Source organism: Cryptomeria japonica, chromosome 7, assembly GCF_030272615.1.
Source record: "Cryptomeria japonica chromosome 7, Sugi_1.0, whole genome shotgun sequence".
NCBI classification, from domain to species: domain Eukaryota; kingdom Viridiplantae; phylum Streptophyta; class Pinopsida; order Cupressales; family Cupressaceae; genus Cryptomeria; species Cryptomeria japonica.
Window position 1 is genome coordinate 386,621,213 of NC_081411.1, and position 23,168 is coordinate 386,644,380.

Sequence of the window (23,168 nt, forward strand, 5' to 3'; positions counted from 1 at the left end):
AGCCTACGAAGGCTAATAATAGGCTAATCTAATGATGAACCATATCATCCCAAAAAGGGGACATTACAACTGCAGCAAATAAATATTTGTATAATAACAAGGTAGGCTGCCGTATACACTCTACTATAATCCTCACTTTAAGTTCATGTTTGCATGTTTATAGTTATCACATTTGTCTTTATGGTGGTTTAACCACCCATCCAGCAATGTTGCATGTTCACGCTATCATGTTTTTGGTTATTGTACTTTAACCATATGGCCACTAACTACAACATCTGTTGTAACCTACTACCAACTGGGAATTATGGCTTTTTAAATTTTAGTTGCCTTTTTGTATTTGAGATTGTATAAGCTACAGTGCACTTCTCTGTTACCTTTTGTATATATTGATACATCCAAAATTCTAAGTCGTGTGAACTTTAGAATATTGTTTGCTTTTCAAGATTTGGCACTGGTGATCTATAGTAGACCTTGTTATTTGTTGCTCTGAATCTCAAAATACCAAATCCTGATGGCAGAAATAGTAAAACTTTCCACTTGCTTTTAGATTGGATTCCATGCAAAATGCCATTTACTTCAATGACCGCCCAGCATAAAACATCAATAAAAAGAGTTGCACATTTCCTTTTCTTGATGATAGTGGAATAAATAATTTGCCCTTTATCTGCTGGTAGATTGGAATGTCTCTCTTTCACTCAACCTTCTATCATTTTGCAGGTGGTTGTACCTTGCCTTGTCAGCTGGTTTATTTCTGTTAGCAAATCTTTCTTTTGTTGAGTTTTACAAATTTTCAGTGACACTTGTAAAAAAGATAAACATTTCTGCTACAAAATCTTTGTTAATCTGAAAAAGGATCAAGAGCTGTTTGAATTTCAAAATCGGGATGTGGTCTTGAGGCTGTAAACATTGAGACAGTATTTGTTGTGCCTTTAAAATATAATATTTTGAAAACTTGTTTCTTATTAATATTGGATGTGTAAGATAACAATGGACGACCTATTGCCCTTCTCTTAACAAAATGACTTTTTTATGATGTTATTCTTTAATTTGCAGCTAGCTTAACCATAATGTCCTCTACTTTTGTGGGAGTAAGTTTGGTAACCATGCTATTGTTAATAAGGTGCCCAAGTTGTGTCTATATGAAGCTGTTGAAAGTGATTTCCCTATACCGCTAGCTCAAACTTGGTAAAAGCAACTAGGCTTTCACATTAACTGACATTTGTGAGCTGTGTATATAAATAATAGCGTATCTGGGATAATTACCAGTATCACCATTTGGACCATGATGTCATATTATAAAATGAGAAAAACTAATTTTGTTCTTTTAAGTCTTTTTTGCGGTTAGATCTAAATTCTTTTGTTTCTTTGGTGTCGGCATTGATTTTATATTGCATTCGCACATGAAGACAAAATTTAGTACTTTTTTGTTTCAGTCATTATCTCATTATGTAAAATATGTTTGGGAATGATTTCTAGGGAAGTTGTTCTCTGAATGCTAGATTCTTTTTTTGAGTTGTCTATTACGAATTATTTAGGCCTGTCAGTGTCCTTTAAAACCCTTGACATTGTTTTCCTCCTCTCTTTCCCATTCATATGCTGTTCTATATTTAGCAACGACTTTGTTCAAAGAATCAAAACTTTTAAAGCATTGATGCCTTATATTCTTCTATAGATTTATTCACTTCTGTTCTAAATGGAACATTCTCATGTTGTATCTCATGATTTGCAGCAATGTCAGGTACCTTAGAGAAAGGTATTTTCATGCAGTCTAAATCTGACGGCAATTTGTCATTGCAGGTATGATACACTTTTGACAATGTCTGCCTTTTGTCTCTCACTGCATTGTTCAATGCATCCTTATTATTGATTGCTTATATTACATCGACATAAAAATTTGGTGTTACGGAAATCTAGGCAGTACTTCTACTTCATACAGGATGGATATAATTTAAATTGACCAAATAGATCTCTTGGTTTGATAAATACATGGGGAAATCACCATTGATATAATTAACGTTGAGTTTCTCACATGAACCTCAAATGGAAAGAAAGGAAGAAACTATGTTAATGTCTGAAAATTACCAAACATTGTTCTTGTGTCTCAAAATTATTTCTTCATTCACATTACAGAAGGAGAGGTGTGCAAGTGGTAGGACAATATTATAAAATTTACTTTAGGTGGAGCTGTAATGGACTAATTCTCAAGGATATTAATGCCTCAATCATCCTTAATGCCTTGTTCTGAGGTCACATTTTATAAAGAATATTCCTTACAGATGGCTTGTATCTCATGGTCATGTTGTGATCAGAATTAACTGAGACAACCACAGTCTCATGGAATTAGCCATCCTCTTAGCAAGATCAGTGTGTTCTTATGCCAGATATGTATTTAGACTAACCATTATATCCCTTAAACTGACAGGATTTGCAAACTTGGTACTCTCTAATAGATGGAGATTACGTACTGCTTCAGTTCTGGATTTTTGGTCAATTATAAGATTTAAGCTTAACTTGCACTCTCTGTCCTACCAGTGGAAGCATTTGTTATAGAATGGTATTCTAATTATAAGGCTACATAAAGGTTTACAATCTATCCCTACTCAAACTTAGGGATTGTCACTAAGTAGTCAGACATCTTTCCAAATCAAAAGAGTAGGGAAACATTAATGACATACAATTTAAAAAAAAAAAACTCCTCTGAATCATCATTATCTTTATGGTTATTGCTGGTCCATGCCTAATAGCTTCTTCTGACTTTGGGTACATTGTGCTGTAATGTCCCCGTCCAATTTTTGTCCTAGAATTATAATTATAACAAATTAGCGTTATGGTTACTCTTAACTAAGGTTTATGATACTTCTTACTAGGAAGATCAACATATTTCAACTTAACTATTATGCTTAGATTCAATTATTGCAACAAATGAACATTTAGCTTTCATAATACATTCGGTAACTATTATATTTAAGCCCCAATCTGTATCTCTTAACCTAATCCTCAACCCTACGAAGGATGGGGAATAACCATGTTAGGGTGCTAGAAACTATCCTTAACAAATAGTGCCTTTGTATGCCCATTCCACCGCAGGTCTTCCTGATTGCTCTTGTATTATGTGTTGACGTGTTTCTTATGACTACGTGGAACTCAGAATAAAGTTGCCTAACGGTCACTTCACTCTCTCTTGATCAAAGTGCAATTGCATGCTAAGATTGCCAGAAGTTCAAACAATCGACTCCAAGGTTCCTTTATGCTACGGACGTGACTCAGTTGGCTGATGTGATTGCTGGTAATCCAAGGGGCTTTACGTTTGCATTGTTCTTTCACTGCTTTGCTGTGGCTGGAACTCCATCATCGGATATGGCAATTCTATGATGCTTCTGCTTCAAACGGACTAAAATGAGCTGAAAGTAAAGGGGAAAGGGTTTAGAAGGATCTAAATCTACTCCTATGGGCAGTGATAAAAATGAATAGTGCTTTGGTGGACAAATTCCAAATAAACCAAGCTCTGCTTCGCCAAGATCAACTACAACTCCCCAAGAACTGGTGCAATCGTCGAGGGATGCTAGAGGATTTTCAAATCGAGAAAGTACATTTGAATACCCAAAAACGGCGCAATCCAAACAATTATCCACAATCAAACTTAGCACAAATTTAGGGGGCTCAGACTAACTTTACACTGCAACTTACAATCAGCAAGATGCAAAAAGTATGAACCATGGAAATTCATCAAACACCATTACATTCTCCGTTGAAATCAAAGCGCTTTACTATTTCTAATCTAAGTGAGGAAGGTGAAACCATGCAAGCTTTGAAAAAATAATTTAAGTGGACACCATCAGAGAACATTGTTTCACTGTTATTTTCTCAAAAACTTATCGCAATAATTTCATGCAAAGCTCCCTCTTTTTACAAATGAGGGGGTCACCCCTTTATATAGGCTTCAAGCCCTGGCTACATGCAAAACCCTAATTAGGGTTTGCCCAAAAGATTCTCCACTCAAGATGCAACAAGGTGGGAATCAACAATAAATACCCCATAAAGCCCATATACAATTAATTACAATCCTGCCGAAAATGACACCCATAAAGCATTAATTAACCATTACATTTAAAAAGTGCCCACTATGAAATGAATGTACCCTCATGCAAAAAAATCGCCCATGATGCCATAAATGGACCATCATCTCTTGAACGTGATGACTGCATGCAAAAGGAATTTGCCATAAATTCAATATGCACTGACCAGGTCGCCATTTGGTCAAATATTCCGGTAAGGAATGCGCCACTCTACTGCCACATGTTCAATAGATCCTTGCCATGCAAGTGGACCCCGCTGTCGTATATCCACTCTTGCACATCTGGAATTGTTGGAGAGAGAAAATTTGACTCAGGAAGAATTTTCTTGGAGTCTCAACTTTCCTTGCTTGGAGAAGGATTTCCATCAATTTTCACCACCTCCTATTTTTTAGGAATTTTGCACAAATTAGGGTTTCAAGTCTAGGAGGAAGAGAATTCTCCATGAGTCCAAATCTGTAAAAATTTTCGGATTCTGATAAGATTTGGTGTCTAAAAATGGAAATTTCAAAAAATTTCTCGAGGGGATTCTTGCTTATCATTTTTCCTTGACCCTTGGATTTTCATGCCTTAGAAGAATTTCTGAATTTTCAATCCTAGGCGTGAATTTTCACTGGAGAGGGAATTTCATCAATTTTGTGAATTCTCCGTGACTTATTCATTCTGGCATTTGTCCTTCATCTTGGGCGGAATTTTGACTTGGTGTAGGATTCAGTGAATCCTCCATGCCTCTTTCATTCTGGCGACTCTCCTTCATCTTGGGCGGAATTTTGACTTGGTGGAGGATTCAGTGAATTTTGTGAATCCTCCATGCCTCCTTGGTTTTGGTGCCCAGCTGGAGAGTAGGGCGGAATTTTCACCTGAGGAAGGAAATCATCATCTAGTGCACTGTCCATGAGAAGACCATTTTAGTGCCCTCCTGAGGAGTAGGGTAGAATTTTGACCAAGTGATGGAATTCACAGTATTTCTATCCGTCCATGCATATTACATTTTGGCGCTTCTCATCACCTTTGGGCGCTATTTCTTCATGAGGGAGGAATTTTATCATGTTTCAATCTTCCTTCATTACCTCCATCTGGCGCCCTACCTCATCACTGGGCGCCATTTCCACCAAGGCAAGGAATTCATATCTTTTTTCGTTATCCTTGGCAACCCAACTTTGGCGCCCTTCCTCACCGTTGGGCGCTATTCTCTACTAGGCATGGAATTCACACTTTTTCCATCTCTCCATTCATACCCTCTTTTAGCGCCCTATGTAAGGCTAGGGTGGAATTTTGCATGGGTGAAGGAATTCATCACTATTCATCATTCTCCATGGAATGTTCAATTTAGCGACCTCCATCTTCTTAGGGCGGATTTTTTCCTTGGCTAAGGATTCACAGGGTCCAGGGTGAATTCCAGGATGCATCAACTTTGGCGCCTTCATGGGTAGCAAGGCGGCATTCTTCATTGGTGGAGGATTCAATAGATTTGTGAATCCTCCACGGGCTCTCCATTTTGGCGCCTATCTTTGGCCTGGGGCAGAAAATTGACCTGATGGAGGAATTTCACGAGTTTTTGATCTTTCCATGACATACCAACTTTAGCACCCAATCCAATTCTATGGCGCTATTTCTTCCTGTGGAAGGAATTTCACTTCTTGTCCATCCTTCCTTGGTCCCTTCAATTTAGAGCCCAATTACTTCCTTGGGCGTGATTTTGCCTTGGTCATGGATTTCTTGGAATTTCCATGCTATCCATGACCTCTCCTGTTTAGCGCTCAACTACATACCTGGGCGAAATTTTCACTCTGGCATGGATTCACTGGATTCATCATTCAATCTTCCAGACTTAGAACATTTTGATCTCCTTGTGATTTTAAGGTGTCTTCGTGGACTTGGGTGAATTTCTGAGCTTTCTATTTCAGGCATGGGCTTCCAGCACTTAACCATTTTTTGGCTTTCTCTGTCTGCTTTCTGACTTTCCGGAATTAGAAATATCTGCAAATGTCTGATCTTTGTCGCCTTGCCCGAATGATCCTGTCAGCACTGACTTTCCAAAAATAGAAGCCTTCAAAGTGTTAGGGATAGACCCCTAGACAGGGTACATGAATGACCTACTATAAATAGAAACTTACTAAAAATAAAAATTACTAAAAATAGTAAGTTTGATTTTTGGCAAAATGGCGACATTCCGGGACTCAGTAAAATCCCTAAAAAATAGGAACTTTCTAAAAATAGAAAGTTGCTCCGTTGTGGCTCAAATTTTACTGGGAGGTTCCTTGAAGGGTCCTGATTTCAGTCGTATGTTCAGTTTTTCCAAGACAAAACCCCTAAAATCTAAGACAAAAGGCATAAACCCTAAAAAGGACAAAACAGGCCCTAAACTTCATCAAACTTGCTCAAATGAATAGCAGACTAAATCCAAAATGACCCTTGAACACCTGCAAAGCGGGGAGACTGACGAGATTGCTGCGAAAAGACACAAAAAACAAAGCCAAAAGACAGTAAGGGCCTAAAAAGTAGGGGGCCCCTATTTGCAACGAGGCGATGTGTGAAAATGTCACAACATCTAGCCCCCACCCGAATAAATGTTCCCGAACATTTCAAAGACAAAATCAAAATATTTGAAGATGCATTGCGTAACAGATGGATTGAGTATGCAGACGTTGCATGTAGACTTTCCCTTAGTCTTTAGGGGAAGACGCATTTTACTGGTTTATCCACTTGCCAGTATCGTGTATTGATTCCTGGGAAAAGCTAAAGACAACTTTTACAGGAAAATATGGTATTCCCACAACTCCCACCAAGCTATACAAACAGTTCGTGGAAGTGAAGAGACAGGGTCATGAACCAATTAGTTCCTTCAATAACAGATTTCATAAGGTCTTTACCCGGTTGCAAGATTCGTATGTGATGAGTGATGCTTCGGCAAGGGAGATTTATTATTCAGCTCTGGATTATCTAACAATAATGTTTGTCCGATAGTCTCAACCCGCACCAACTACATTAACGGAGGCATACGCTAAGGCCATGGAAATCAGTAAGGGTTTAGGCCAAAATATTGCGGGACCATTGCTGTAATTGGGACCCCCCGCGATGCCCAATCAAATTCAAGAGATCAGTCAGGCCTTGGCTCACCAAACGCCTATCATGAACCCAATCCTGCAATTGGCATATCAGTCCCCGCAACCTACGAATCAGTTGGTGCTCCATCCTGGGCCACCTATATCTCAAATCCCGCCTAAGCAACCCGTATATCTGCAAAATACTGCAGTATCTTCAAGAACGCAGGAGGAAAAAGATGAGATGCGGGAGTTGACTGATCAAATGAAGAAGCTTTCCTCTAAGGTTACTTATCTGCGAAACTAGAATAATCAATTGCAGAGTAACCAGAGGAATCAACATCAAGGCCAACACCAGAATCAATATCAAAACCAAGGTTATCAGAGGCCTACTAGAACATGGAATACTCGTCCTAACAATGGTGGAGTCCCTACTCCACTAGATAACCCACCAGCACCAGAAAGCAGGTCAGCAAACAAGTTATTTTTGGCAGAGGCAGCCCTATGCAATTGGTGCAGGTTACATAATACCAACTAACACTCAGAGCTGCAGTGTGATGAATTTCAGGTGGCAGCTAACATATTCCAGCGGGAGGTTGAAAACACAGTATCCCAACCAACGCTTCCTCCCACCGGATTTGAGATAGTTCTATTGCCAAGGTATGATACAACCCTTGTTTTGGAAACCTATATTCCACCCTTCTTCCCTAATCAGGACGAAAATGAAGTGGCAGATCCAAACCAGCCCGCAGATGTAAATGCTTTTCAGCAGTACTAACATGGCAGGCGGGGGTATTATAACAATAACAATCAGAACAGCAATAGTGGCCCGTATACTACTTCCACGCCTCCAAAGGATATTCAAGTTCCCTCAGACCAGAACGCTAATAATAACCCAAGTTATCCCAAGGCGCCGCAGCAGTATGCAACCAAGGTCAGCCGCAAAAGGCGCATGCTTCCCCAAAAGCACCTATTTTTCTGAATCAACCAATTGCTGCCGCAGAACAAGGCCCAAATAGAGCGACCGTCTAGTAATGCAGAAGTTATCAGGCTAGGCAAGTTGGTGGCAGATGAATTCAGGAAGGTCAAAATCTGTTTGTCCCTTGCTGAACTAATGAAGGTTTCTGAGGTCAGGGATACGGTCTTGGGCAGCCTTAGGGAGCCATCGCTTGTTCAATCCAAAGGAACCGATGAGAACTCGAGACAAAGAGCGCCACTAGAACAACCTCAGAAGGTCAATAACGAGGTAAGAGAAAGAGGACTGACAAATGCTAGGGGTGCAACAGTGAATTACGTTGCACAACTAGAATTCTCAGTTGATCAACCCATGGAAACTGGTTTTGGAGTGCATGCACGGGGAAGAGCTCAGGATATTTCAATAAGGAACAATGATACACTCCCACTAGAACCCACCATCAATTTGTTCACGGAAAAGCTGGAACCCTCGCTTAGAATCTTTGGCAAGAATCTGCACAATTGTCTCATAGATTCAGGAACTTCAGCTAATGTTATGCCCTTGTCTGTGTGCACTGCTTTAGGCCTAACCCCCACCAAGACTACTCGGAAAGTGACCCAATTAGATAAATCTGAGGTAAATGTGGTGGGTGAGTTAAACAACATCCATATGCAGCTAACGGCAGATCCGCGCATCTAGATGTACATTGATATCCAGGTAGTGGATATTCCAGGAGCATATGGTATGTTGCTCAGCCGAGACTGGACCCGCGTCCTTAACGGCTGGCTGCATTCAAGCTTTACCCATATGTGGCTGCCATGGACAGGAGTAGCAAATCAAATCCGAATTGAGTCAGAACCCAGGCTGAAACTGATGATTACTGAGTACAACCAGACCAATGAGACTTTGTTTCTGGAGTTTGATCTGGAAACTTACAGGGCTGACATATGGTCAACAAATGAAGTTTTGTTGGTGCAATGCTCGAATCCAGTTTTGAATCTGGAAGGAATTGTAGAAGATCATGATGATGTGATGCCATCATCAGAGGAAAACGAGATGTTCAGTAGTTTCAGGGACTTTTTCTGCAAATGCACAAAACAAATACAACACTTAAACTGCAAAATTCTCATTGAGGACTTGCTTCTACCCAACTGGTGCAGAGTCCACAATGCCGCCCATTCTGAAATAACGTGTTCATTATGTAGGGCAGCACTAAACTAGGTATGCAAGAAACACCCGGAGGTATTAGAGGCCCATACACTTAGCCAAGAAGATACTGCTTCGTCCGTAGTTCCTAAAAAGGAGGTCCCTAAGCAAGAAAAGAATGGGATGCCGAGCCCGGAGATTCTAATCGGTAGGGTGACTGACTTAAATCAGACTTGGACATTGAGGTTCGATGGTTCTAAATCCAAGCGAGGAGCTGGGGCAGGAATAGAATTAATAAGCCCTACTGGTGAAACTTATTTGGCTGCATACAGACTGCAATTTCATTGCACTAATAACATAGCAAAATATGAATCTTTGGTTCATGGCTTGTTATTAGCCATTAAAAAGGGAGCCCAGATACTACATTGTTTTGGGGATTCAGAGGTAGGAGTCAGACAAGTTAGGAAGCAGTACACATGTCACGATAAAAGACTCAATGTTTGGCGCAACCATGTGTGGGATATAATGGAAAGTTTTGATGCTTTCAACATCAAAGCCATTCTCCGATCACAAAGCAGGTTGCAGATTCATTGGCACAAGCTGCAAGCTCATTAGAACCCCTGTCTATGCAGAGTTTAAAGAAATTCATGGTTTAGTTAACATCAGTCCCATCTATTTCGGACAATGTCACTAATTCCCAGGTGTTCGATGACGATAGGCACATCATCGACTTCATCACCAGCTCAAACATCTTCGCAACACAAATTATTGATGACGAAGAACCTCAGGAAGTTGAGATCGACATCTAAGGGGTCTTGAATCTCAAAACAAACACTATTCCTAGGGGCATGGTGCAACTGGAAAGGATCTTCGACTGGGACCAGCTCAAGTCTCGTAAGGAAGGTAATTCCGAAGGAGGTGTCTGTGACAAGATCAACATTGGCACTAAATAAAATCAGAAGAATGTGCTGATTGGGAAGGTGTGCACATCTTAGGAAAGGGATGGAATCCTCAAGAATATGAAGGAATTGCCAGATATCATTGCTTGGGGGTATGAAGACCTCAAAACTTATGATACTTCAGTAATAACGCATACTATACCACTAAGGCCAGACTCAAAATCTTTTAGGCAGAGGTAGTGACTAGTAAACGCCCTCCTAGAGCCTTTGATCTATCAAGAAGTTAAAAAGTTGCTGGCTGCTCGTATTATTTTTCCAGTTTGACATTCTACCTGGGTAGTGTTGACGTGTTTTTTATGACCGCGTCTAACACAGAATAAAGTTGCCCAATGGTCACTTCATTCTCGCTTGATCAAAGCACGATTGCATGCTGATATTGTAGGAGAATCAGACAATCGACTCCAAGGTTCCTTTATGCTACGGGTGTGACTCAGTTGGCTGATGTGATTGCTGGTAATCCAAGGGGCCTTACGTATGTTGAAGAAATTTATGCAAGCTCGAGAATTTATTGACACGGATGATTTGCAATGAAGCTCTAAGTTTTAGATTTTTGGACCTTGGAATATGCAGAAAGTAAATAGGGATAGGGTAGAGGGAAACTAAACTAAAGGTAATCTAATGCTAGGAACAAGGAGACGGGATAACTTGTGCAAAATCCAACCAAGCTTCGCTTTGCCAACAACGCACAACTACACGAAGGCGGTGCAATCTTCAGGGGGAGTGCTAAAGATTTTCAAATTGTCAAAAGAAACCATCAGATAGAACAATCTCTTCTAACAATCGAAGTTGAACATACACATATAACGAGGCTCAGACTAACTTTGCACGGTATGCAACAATCAACTGCACACCAAAAGTATGAGCACGAATTTGGCAACAAGCGATCCTATCAAATCTAGTTCATCTAATAGCATGAAAACAAATCTAATCTATGAAGAGAACGAGACCATGCGAGTTCGAAACAACACGAGAACACACCAACAATTGAACAATGTATTAAGTGTTTGCTTCAAAAATTCTTAGCAACAATCTCTGACGATAGTCTCTCCTCCTTACAAATGAGGGGGTCACCCCCTTATATAGGCCTCAAGCCATGATTACATGCAAAACCCTAATTAGGGTTTGCCCTAAAGATTCCCCACTCAAGGTGCAACAAGGTGGGAATCTGCATTAAATAACCCATTACGTCCGCTTACAATAAATTTAAAAGGGCCCAAAATAGCGCCCATGGTGATGATCATGCCCGGAATATAACTGACGTCGTCATAAATGCCTACCACTCTCCAAGCGATGACGACATGCAAGAAGAATCCGTCATAAAACCATAATGAGAGGACGACATGCAAGAAGATTCCTTATCCTGTGGTGGCATGCGTTGACCAGTCCCACGCCTTAGTCAATGTTCCTTCAGCCATAAATACGCCATCACTATTCAGTCAAAAGACTTTCGTCCAAAAATGGACAACCATTATCTCGTTCATTAATGGCATATGCGATGAACCTACCGACGACGGCCTCTAGTTCTCTGATGGAGACACTTGGCACATTCTCGATGTTGAATTCCATCAAGGCAATCTCTTCTTTGCTTCTGGAAAATAAACTTTCCCACTCTCCCATAGCTTCCTGTGTTTTTTTCATCATACCGGAGAATGAAGAAACGTTTGCAAAGTGTTCCTTAGGAAACGAACCGACGAAGAAGAAATCATGCAACTGGGATTTCAAGGAATTCACTGTTATTCCTCTGTCGCTGAGTTTCCTTGAAAATAAAGCTTCCATGGCATTGAGGATTTCTTCCTGTATCCCTTTGATAGACTCCTTCAAGGTGACGGAATCAATGCTGAATTTATCAAGTGTGTTCTTCCTTGAACAGATGGCGTAAAACCATCGGGGAAAGTCATAGGCTTCATTCTCTTGGATTACTTTCTCGTTTGCCAGTGTTTGCCTTGGAGTCCTTGTCAGGGCCCTGAGTCAGGAAATGGTTAAGTCTTGGTAGACATCAACATCTTCCCATAGTCCTTCCGCCGTTTCCAACCTACTTAGGAGGGCCACGAACCTCGAATGGAGTTGAGCTAGATCTTCTACAAATTTCCCTGCCTTATCATAAACATCTTCTACCCATTCTCAAGAATTCTGTGCCATTGCCTTGGTAAGTTCTGCATCATCAATTACTTCCTTGGGAAGGAAGGGAGGGGGAGTGGATGAAGGACCCGCTTCCTTGAGGGGTTTCTTGAAACTCCTGACGTACTCGCATAGAAGTCCGTTTTCCTTCTTCAGCCGCTTGCATTTTGCCTTTGACTTCAGCAATTTCTCCTTCATGGCAAAGGAAGAATCGTCGAAATCTCCCATCACTTGACCAGTGGAAGCATGGCCAAGATCTACCTATCTGATGACGTAATCTTCCTGCCTAATCTCACTCCTATCCTTATCCATCGCAGGTTCAGCAATGTGCAAGGTCCGGGCTCCAGATTCTTCCCTGACTACCTTGGAAAACTTCCGAGGGGCTTTTCTTTCCGGTGGCTGATCCATCCTTTTCAATAATTCTTCTAATTCCTGAGTAGGATTGGTCCCTCCTTTTGCTTCATTTCCCAATCTGCCTACCAACCAATCTAGCGCGGGAATGGAATGGCTGTAATCCTTTGCATGCTCCCTTTCTTGAGATTCCTCTTCCATTTCGCCAAGGATAGTCTCTACGAAATTATCCTGGTGAACTTCTTCCAGGTGCAGGGAAACTTCTTGTCTCTGACTTCTTGGCTGATGACGGGCTTGTGAAGCGTTGATGCTAAGTATATCAAGTGCTAGAACGTTCCCTGGAAGTGGGCCTGTGGGATGTGGGAACATTTCTACTTCTTGTACGCTTGCGGAGCTGACTGGTGAATGTTCCCTTCTTGTCCTCGTTCTCTTTTGTGGAGGCTCCTCCTGCTGAACCTCGTGCGGGATTTCCTGTTGGGTATCATTTGTCTTTGTTACCCTTGGCCTCTTTGGGACACTTTTTCCTTTGTCCACTCGGGCCTCTCTTCTTGCCTGACCTTGTGAAGAGCCTTTAGTTGCCTCGCTGTGAGAATCCAGATTTCCCATCAGATGGACATGGTTTTCCACCAACTTTCTTGTCTGCCTGTCAATCTAGTGCTTAGTGAATTTTAGCACTGGCCTAGCCAAAATGTTCAAATCATCTACCTCAGGCTCCGACCAATCTGGCAATAGGATAGGTTGATCCTTTATCCTCTCGAATTCAGGTTGCATCAAATCTGAGTCTTCCTTCACTTGGTCTGGTACCTGATGAATCTCACTTATTCTGATGGTGTCGAGGGGCAGTCTGGAGTGCATTCTTCTCCGGACCTCAAAATCATCCTCGACACCTACCCAGTAATCCTCCAAGTGAAATCTATGTATGAATTTGACACTGGCAACCTTCCTAATTTGGCTGTAAGGATCATATTGGGCCCTGGAAGTGTAAAATGGTAGGCGATAGAACGCCAATTCGCCTGCTGCACTTTCAGCGGCCTCCAATCCTGGGCATATCTCCATGAAATCTCCCAAGACAATCGGAAATTCAATAGATTGCTTCTTCTTCTTCTTCTTCTGCAGCTGATCGTAGGCAGTCAACTGCCTCATGAGCTCGAGCAATATAAGCTTATTTGATGGATATCTGGGCAATTTGTAAGACTGGAAGGAGAAGCCCTGCGTCCTGACATAGGTGAACTTGGGGAATTGCAGGAACACGGCGCCATACTTCTGGACCAAAGCACTTGCCTGTGGAGACAACCTCATGTGCAACTTATTTTGCATAAGTCGTGTCAGGTACATGGTGAAGGTGTCATTCGCCAACTTGTAAGAATTCAGGTTGTGGAGATGTAGTTGAGGATAACATTCATGCACTTTCAGTTGAGCTGGCCGGCAACCCATGACTCCTCTTGCTGGCAGCCCATCGAATCCTCCCCTTCGTGCAAGCATATAGAACAGGTAGGAACTCATGGAAAAGGACTGAGATCTTTTCTCCTGTAGGTTCTTCAATTGTTCATGCAAGTAGTGGCTGATCAATCTAGCCCAGTCGATCAGTGTATTCGAATTCATGATCTCGCCTATGTAGAAGAACATCCAAGGCTCGAAGTTTACCGAGTGCGAGCATCCCATTACTCTGCTCAACATCTTTATCATGTCCACATACTCCTGCTTGAACTCAAAGATTGTGAGAGTTTTGGGCATCTTGGAAACGTGTACTCTAGGCTTCAGCAACCACTACTTGTTGATCAAATCAGCACATCTGGCGGGGCTTGCTTCATAGACTGCTTGAGCACCGCTGCTGGTCCTGTACGTCATGGAGTAATGTGAAGGGATTCCGAAGGCTTCAACAATTGCCTCTGGAGTCAATGTTGCCAGTAACTTGCTGTCTGGCGTTGAGATTGTCTTCCGCTCCAGATTGTAACGTTCTGCACATTCCAAGACTAGATCTGGGCATTGAATGGCGGTAGGAAAGCTAGTTGCTGCAACTATTCCACTTCTCACAATTTTGACAGCTGTCGGAGATGGATTGTGTCCTGCAGTCCCAAACATTCTTATCTTAAATGCAGCCCAGTTGAATGTGCCGAAGTTGGTATCGCTGATCTCTTCCCATCTTGAATTCAACCGAGAATGGGGAAGAAAACCTTTCATCTCTGCTTTGATCAATGCCTGCTTGGAGATGGTAGCCGCCTTGCTAGTTTCCGCCATCTTGGGAATACTTTGAAGTGATGAAAATAGAGACTAAGTATGAAAACTCTTTGCTTCTTTACTCTTTCTTTCCTGAATCTTGCACGTGAAAAATGAAATGTTTTTTCTAACTTATATAGAATTCCCAAGAGGCACCAAATTAGTAATTGCATTTATGGCGCGTCATACTTTCCTTAATTACTATGCCATGCAAGGCAATTTCCCATGCATGAGTTTAGATATAGAACTTTCCTTAAATGCTCCAAGTCATGTGTCATACTTGGAAGATTCCTCCTACCAACTCATTGATTTCATTCTTTCCAATTCCGAAGGATCTTTCTTAGGATTTGCTCGATTCCACTCCAACTTGCCATTTCCTGCTTTAGAAGGAATTTTCACGCCTCTTCTTCACATCCCTATTTTTTAGGAATCTTCCTAAATTTTAGGAGTCAGGTTCATTGGATGGGGAATTTCGTCCTGATTCAGAATCTATAAAAATTTCCATATTTGGCCGGGATTTGATGTCTAAAAATAGCATAACTGAAAATTCGGCCGAGGGGAATTTCTGCTTTTTATTCCTCCTTGACTCCTTGGATTCCGTGCCTTAGGCAAAAGTTCAAATTTTCTGCTTGTGTGAAATTTTACCATGCCAAGGATTCATGAATTTTCCCTCTGTGAATGACTTCTTGGATTCAGTGCCCCAGACCAGACTTGGGCGCATTTTGGCTCTGTCCATGGAGAGGCGGAATTTTGCACTTGTGAATGCCTCCTTGGTTTCAGCGCCCCAACCCTTACCTGGGCGCATTTTCCACATGTCCATGGAGAGGTGGATTATTGCACTTGTGAATTCATTCTTGGTTTCAGTGCCCCAGACCAGACCTGGGTGCATTTTGGCTCTGTCCATGGAGAGGCGGAATTTTGTACTTGTGAATGCCTCCTTGGTTTCAGTGCCCTAGACCAGACCTGGGCGCATTTTGGCTCTGTCCATGGAGAGGCGGAATTTTGCACTTGTGAATGCCTCCTTGGTTTCAGCGCCCCAGACCAGACCTGGGCTCATTTTGGCTCTGTCCATGGAGAGGTGGATTATTGCACTTGTGAATTCATCCTTGGTTTCAGCGCCCCAGACCAGACCTGGGCGCATTTTGGCTCTGTCCATGGAGAGGTGGATTATTGCACTTGTGAATTCATCCTTGGTTTCAGCGCCCCAGGCCTTACCTGGGCGCATTTTCCACATGTCCATGGAGAGGTGGATTATTGCACTTGTGAATTCATCCTTGGTTTCAGCGCCCCAACCCTTACCTGGGCGCATTTTCCACATGTCCATGGAGAGGTGGAATTTTGCACTTGTGAATTCATTCTTGGTTTCAGTGCCCCAGACTAGACCTGGGCGCATTTTGGCTCTGTCCATGGAGAGGCAGAATTTTGCACTTGTGAATGCCTCCTTGGTTTCAGCGCCCCAGACCAGACCTGGGCGCATTTTGGCTTTGTCCATGGAGAGGCGGAATTTTGCACTTGTGAATGCCTCCTTGATTTCAGCGCCCCAGAGTAGACTTGGGCGCATTTTGGCTCTGTCCATGGAGAGGTGGATTTTTCCACTTGTGGATGACTTCCAGACCTAGAATATTTTGACCTTCTATGTGTTTGGAGTGCTTTCTTGAGCTTTCCATTTTAGGCATGGATTTCCAGCACTTGACCCATTTTTGGCCACCTTTGTCTGCTATTTGACTTTCCGGAATTAGAAATGCCTGTGGATGCTTGATCCTTGTCGCCTTGGTTGAGTGACCCTGCCTATAATAACTTTCCAAAAATAGAAACTCTCCAGGTGTCAGTGTTAGATCCCCGAACCGGGTGCAATAATGACTTACTATAAATAAAAACTTACTAAAAATAGAAATCACTAAAAATAGTTAGTTTGATTTTTGGCAAAATGGCGACATTCTAGGACTCGAAAAAATCCCTAAAAAATAGGGACTTTTTAAAAATAGAAAGTTGTTCTGTTTGGGCTCAAATTTTGTTGGGAGGTGCCCTGAAGGGTCCCGACTCCAGTCGTATGCTCAGTTTCCCCGAAACCCTAACTGGAACCCCTAAAATCTAGGACAGAAGGCAAAACCCTAGAAAAAGGACAAAACAGGTTTTAGAGCTCACAGAATTTGCTTGACAGAGAAGCAGATTAACCCCAACTGACTCCCAAACACTCGAAACGTGGACAGATTGAAGAGATTGCCACTAACACACACAAAACGAAAGCCAAACGACCAAAAGGGCCTAAAAGCAAAGGGGGTCCCCATCTGGGATGGGGTGATGTGTGATTAGGTCACAACAGGTAGCCAACCTAGTTCTAGTAAGGAAAAAGAGCGGCGAGATCCGATTGTGTGTAGACTTTCGCAATTTGAACAGAGCATCATAAAAAGACAACTACCCACTACCTTCGCTAGATGAGGTCTTGCAGATGGTCAATGGATCCCAGATGATGTCTTTTCTGGAGAGATATTCCGGGTACAACCAAGTAATGGTTGAGTACGAAGACCCGTTGAAGACCGCATTCATCACCAAGTGGGGAGTGTTTGCTTACAGAAGAATGCCTTTTGGTCTAATTAATGCCGGGGCAACATTTCAACATGCCATGGACATCGCCTTTAAGGACCTAGCGGGCAGGTGCATTATCATTTATATGGATGACCTGACAATGTTTTCCAAGAAAAGAGAAGATCATGTGAATGATCCGCGGAAAGTTTTTCAATGCTGCCGCTAGTTTGGGATATCTTTAAATCCCAAAAAGTGTATGTTCGGCGTGACCGAAGGTAAGCTTCTCGGTCACGTTATCTTAGAAAAGGGGATCTCAATTGATCCCAATAGAATCGAAGCCATACTGCAAATTAATCTCCCTGCAAGCAAAAAGGAACTGAAATCATACTTCGGGAAGATAAATTTTGTTAGAAAATTTATAACCGGATTTGCAGAAATAGTTCGCCCGCTCAACGACATGCTCAGGAAGGATGCCGAGATAGAATGGACCCCATTAACCAGAAAAGCATTCGAAGAGATCAAACAAGCTATTGTCCAGGCACCAGTTTTGGTAAGCCCAGACTATCTAAGGCCATTCTACATTTACTCTTTTGCTTTTGAACACACCTGTGCAGCAATTCTAACTCAGTGAAAGGAGGAAGAAGGGGAACAACCAATAGCGTTCATGAGTACTCCGCTGAAAGATGCTGAGCTGAGGTACCCAAATATCGAGAAGCAGGCTTATGCATTGGTTAAAGCCATTAAGAAGTTCCGACATTATATATTAAGAAGTAAGATACATGCCATAGTGCCGGATGTTGCTGTAAAAACATTATTGATGCAGAATGAGCTGGGCGAAAGGAGGGGTAAATGGGTAACCGTCATCCAAGAATATGACATTGAGATCCAGCCCATGAAGCTAGTAAGAGGTTAGGCTCTGACGCAGACCCTCGCGTCGGAATGCTAAGGAATTGCACACCAGCAGTACCTCCTTGAGCAAGTTTCGCCAAACGAATGGTATGATGACATAACCTTTTATCTCCTCAATCAAAAATGTCCATCACACCTCAATCCAGTGCAAAAAAGGGCTTTGAGGATGAGCAGTCGTTTTATGCTGCAAGGAGCTGTCTTGTATCGGAGAAACCACGAGGGGATTTACTTGAGATGTGTGAATAGAGAAGAAGCAGGTAGATCATAGAGTAGTTCCACGCTAAGTATGGAACAGGTCGTGGGTCAGGCTTGGCCATAGCCCATCAAATCCTAAGGGTAGGCTATTATTGGCCCACCCTATTCAGAGACACCCATGAACACATAAGGACCTGCCATATTTGCTAGGTAGCTGCAACCAAGGAGCAAACCCCAACAATGCCATTGCGGTCAGTTGTAGAGGTGAAACCATTCGCCCAGTGGGCTCTCGATTTTATCGGTATGATCAACCCACCCTCCTCTGCGCAACACAGGTACATTCTAACCACTTCTGATTACTGTACGAGATGGTCTGAAGCTCAATCTCTAAAGCAATGCAATGCTGATGTTGTCATCAAATTTCTAGAAGAAAATATTATTACATGCTTTGGTTGTTCTCATGCTTTAGTCTGTGATAACAGTTCTGCATTTGCATCATTAAAATTTTCTAACTGGGCCTTTGATTATGGGATAACTTTAAAGTTTTCATCCAACTACTATCCCCAAGGTAACGGTTTGGCTGAGTCCACCAACAAGAACTTGTTGCAAGTGTCAAAAAACTTCTTGACAAGAACCCAAAAGATTGGCATACCCAACTCCGATTCGCCCTTTGGGCAGACCGCACTAGATGTAAGTCCGCCATTGGAACTTCACCATACCATTTGTATATGGCCTTGATCCTATTTTTCCCATACAATTGAGAATTCCAACCCTGCAATTCTTGCAAGAGTATCTGGGGATTGATAACACGGTAGAGGCCAAGTTGTCCCAACTGCTGTATTTGGAAGAGAAAAGAGACAACGCCATTGATAACTTTGCCAAACACCAGGAGGTGGTCAAGCGTTGGTTTGACAGAAGGGCAAAAGTAAAAGCCTTCCATATCTTTGACCTGGTCCTTTGCTGGGACAAAGCACATTAGCGGAAAGGAGAGCACGACAAATTTGATAATCTATGGCTCGGTCCTTTCCAAGTTTCTGAGATTCTGGGAGAAAATGCATTCCGATTGAGGACCCTAACAGGTGAGGACGTTCTCTTGCCTGTGAACAGTCAATTCCTTAAGCATTACTTCCAGCCTTAGGTTTCTTTTGAAACCTTTCCTATGTATATAGTAGAGTAGTCTTTCCGCTTTCTTGTTTTAGTTTAGTTCGTTTCCCGTTTTGGTTTGAGGCCCTTGTCATTTTTGAAAGGAAGTTTGTGTTCATTGTGTGACATTGGTGTACAACGTTAGAGTTTGGCAACCTTTCGCTTCTAAGATCTTAGCTTGGGTAGGACACTTAATTGTCGGAGCACCCCATAAAGAGGTCGGATTGATTTAGATAGCCTTTCATTGAAAAATCTTGTTTCTTGTCAAAACCCATCACCGACATCGTGATTACCGCACAATACATTTTAAAATCGCATATAATTAGTTGTTCGTCAAAGGGACACTACGTCAATGATAAGATCCGAAGCTCTGCTTCAGCGACCATTGTTACGCTCAATCCTGTGTAGGCTTCATTGCCTACTATGCCAAAAAAAAAAGAAGAAAAGAAGAGAAAATCAAGAGTAAAGACGCTTGGAACACAGCTTAATATCAAGCATAAATTTGGCAATAGGAATGCATGCATCTCTGCCGGTATTGAATAAAAACAAATTTTCTTCTACCGGAAACAGAGCAATCTCTGTGAGCTAACAAGCGATAACTCCGCCAGGGCTATGAACGCTTGCTGGCAGCGGGGCTCTATCTAGGTTGCTTTTGAAGTATAAGCCCGCTGGATGTCTTGACATAGTGAAGCATTGATGCCTCAACTCTTTCTAAGTTGGAATGAACTTCACTTGCACACATTGGCTAATCCAATTTTCGCGTGATTTGATTTGACCCGCAACATTATCTAGTTTTGAAAGACCTTTCTCTATTTTCTCGTCTAAATTGTGGTGGTTAACCGGAGATTCTGGGTTCGGTTTGGACTAGCGTCCCTGAAATGACTGGAAGCATTTCTCCAGCAGAGTCGCCATTTGTTGTGCGTTGCACACACTCCCTGTCGCCGATAGGGTCCCCCTCTTTTATTTTTCCAGCCTCTGTCCTGCCAAGCTTCAAATTTAATATTTATTCGCCATGTTGGGATCCGACAAGTGGTAGTGAAGCAATGGGCTTTATAGCCATTAAGTGAAAGGGTGTGTTTGGATTTTAAGTCGCGTAGCCTGGGAGTCCTGTGCGGAGAGTCTTGCATTTTGAATGCCCAAAATCAATCCAAGGGAGACCTAGTTATAACATAAGCTTGAGAATCTGCTAAGTGGGCAGGAATGTCTATTCCATAACCTTGCAAAAGTCGCCTTTAGGCCGAAAGATGGAAGAGATGAAGCAAAACGTTTAAGTCTGAAAACCTTGCAAAAAATCGCCTTTGGTCCGAAAATCGCCAAATATAGTTTAAAATGTCTAACTTAAAAAATCTTTCAAAAGGGCCTTATGGGCTGAAAAGGGCGTTTAAGTTAAAGTTTTAAAAACTTTTTCAAAAAGCCTTTAAGGCCGAATTTCGGAGCCCAAGGCATTAAAGCGTCTAACTTAAAACCTTTTTCAAAATGCACTTTTAGGCTGAATTTCGCCTAAACAAGTGAAAGTGCGAAATTATAAACAGTTGCAAAAAGGCCTCATGGGCCAAAAATCGCTAAAGTGACAGAAAAGGCATTATTTGTTTTAAGTTTGCAAAAGGTCCCTTTGCCCCGAATTCCGAAAACCAAGTGAAGGCGTTGTAACTTAAAAACTTTTCAAAATCTCTATTTGCCCGAAAAATGCTAATATTTTGAAAATGGTGCTAAGTTTTAAGTTTGCAAAACTCCACTTTCCCCCGAAAATCGCCCAGCATCCAAAATCGCCAAACTAGGTGAAAACGCAAGCAAGGAGTAGGGTGTTAGGTTTTATAAATTTGCATTTCATCTCTTCTTAACTCGAAAATGGGCAAGCATCGATGAAGTTGGAAACAGCGTGAACAAAGATCTAGTATTTGCATTTTACTCTCTAGCCCGAAATTAGTCAGGCGAAGTTAAATCGCGGATAAGGGATTTGGGCCTACGCTTTCAAATGTTTGCATCTTTTCCTCTGTCCGAAAAATCAGGAAGGGTGGAAATCGTGCAGTTCATAGGCGGTGTTTTAACTCTCTCAAGTTTGCAAAATACTTCTCTTGGCCGAAACACGTAAAGGAAGGCGTTTAACCCTTCATTCTTGCAAAACCTTTTCACCCCCCCCCGCAGTCTAAAAAATCACGTGATGCTAGTCGGAGGAAGAAGTTCTTAAAAGTTTACAAAAGGACCTTGCAGGCCGAACTTGCACAAAGCTTTTCTAACCCAAAGTTTGGAGAGATCGCAGGATAAACACCTTGTAAATCAGGTATGACTCGTTTTGTTTCCTTTAAATTTTTTTAAATAAATGCAAGACCAGTCACTATGCTTAAACGGTTAATGAAGAATTAATCAGGTGAAATTTCTAGATTACAATTTTCTTTTGAAAGGTACCGAGCAAAGCTTTAAAACGTAGCGCAAAAGCAAAGCCTGTCTAGAAAATTAACCCTGAAATAAAAAATTCAGACTTAGGGAAATTTTGAACATTTTGAAAAATTAAACTTTGGCAAAACTCTTCTCCAAGTACGAAAATTGGCAATCATTAAACACCCAAGCCCTGAACCGCAGCCAAGTAGCAGATTTTAAACAAAGAGCTTAATTCCCTATTTCATAGCATTTCACTTCCAAATTAATCAGGCTCTTTTATTGAAGCATTGTACTTTCTTCAGATTTCAGTTTTCCCATTGATCCTTATTTGCTAACATCATCCTCTATTTTGACTAACTTGTTTGTTTCCTTCGTCTCCTCTCGTAATCCACGTCCGGTTGTGCAGGATAAATGCCTAAATCGGCGGTAGAATTCTCAAAGACGCCTGGTGCAACCGGAACATCTTGGGTCTCTAAATCTGACATTCCCCGCAAAGGCGAGAAGATGAAGTATCAGTACCAAAGAGGAGGAGTGAGAGAGTCAAAAGTCCAGAGCATATGGGAGAACATAGGTGATACTGATCTGGGCCACATAGACATTCAGGACTTCAGAGACCGAGTATATTCTCCTAACGCCTATGGCAAGCCTAGGCGGATGATGGAAAGTGGTATCGCTCAGGCGGCAGGTTTCCCTCCATCCGTGCAGAATTATGAGCTAGTAGTTGAGGCTGCCTGACATTCTTAGCCAGAGACCAGATAAGTGGTTCTAGAAAATATGGTGCTAGCTGACTTCACACTTGAGGCCATTGGGGATGCATTTGACATCCCATTTCTTGATAATCCCATTGCTACGCCTACATCTATAGATGAGGCACAGGTTGCTTAGGACATGAAGCTTGCTAAATGTAGGACATTGATAAACAAAGAATGGTATAAGGAGAGAAGGCCTCCAAGTATTAGGATCAGTAAAAAGACCCCCAGAAGTGACCACCTAATCAAGAGGTTGGTAATCATGAACTCACACAGGGGAGTCGGCATGAATTACAACTAAATAGTGCCGGCAAAGATGACACCACCGTCGAAGGAGAACGAAAGGGGGATGAGACCCACGAGCCCGATAGAACTGAAGAGCAACCATCACAAGGGGATACTCG

The 23,168-nt window shown here is 42.0% G+C and overlaps 1 protein-coding gene across 1 annotated transcript in view; it reads left to right on the forward strand.

Annotated features, from left to right (window-relative positions):
* LOC131067121 (uncharacterized) overlaps positions 1-23,168 on the forward strand; it is a 159,811-nt gene that overhangs the window by 25,608 nt on the left and 111,035 nt on the right. Inside the window, exon 7 of the mRNA XM_058002052.2 lies at positions 1,730-1,797. Within this exon, the coding sequence (XP_057858035.2) occupies positions 1,730-1,797 (68 nt within the window). The remainder of the gene's footprint in view (positions 1-1,729; positions 1,798-23,168) is intronic.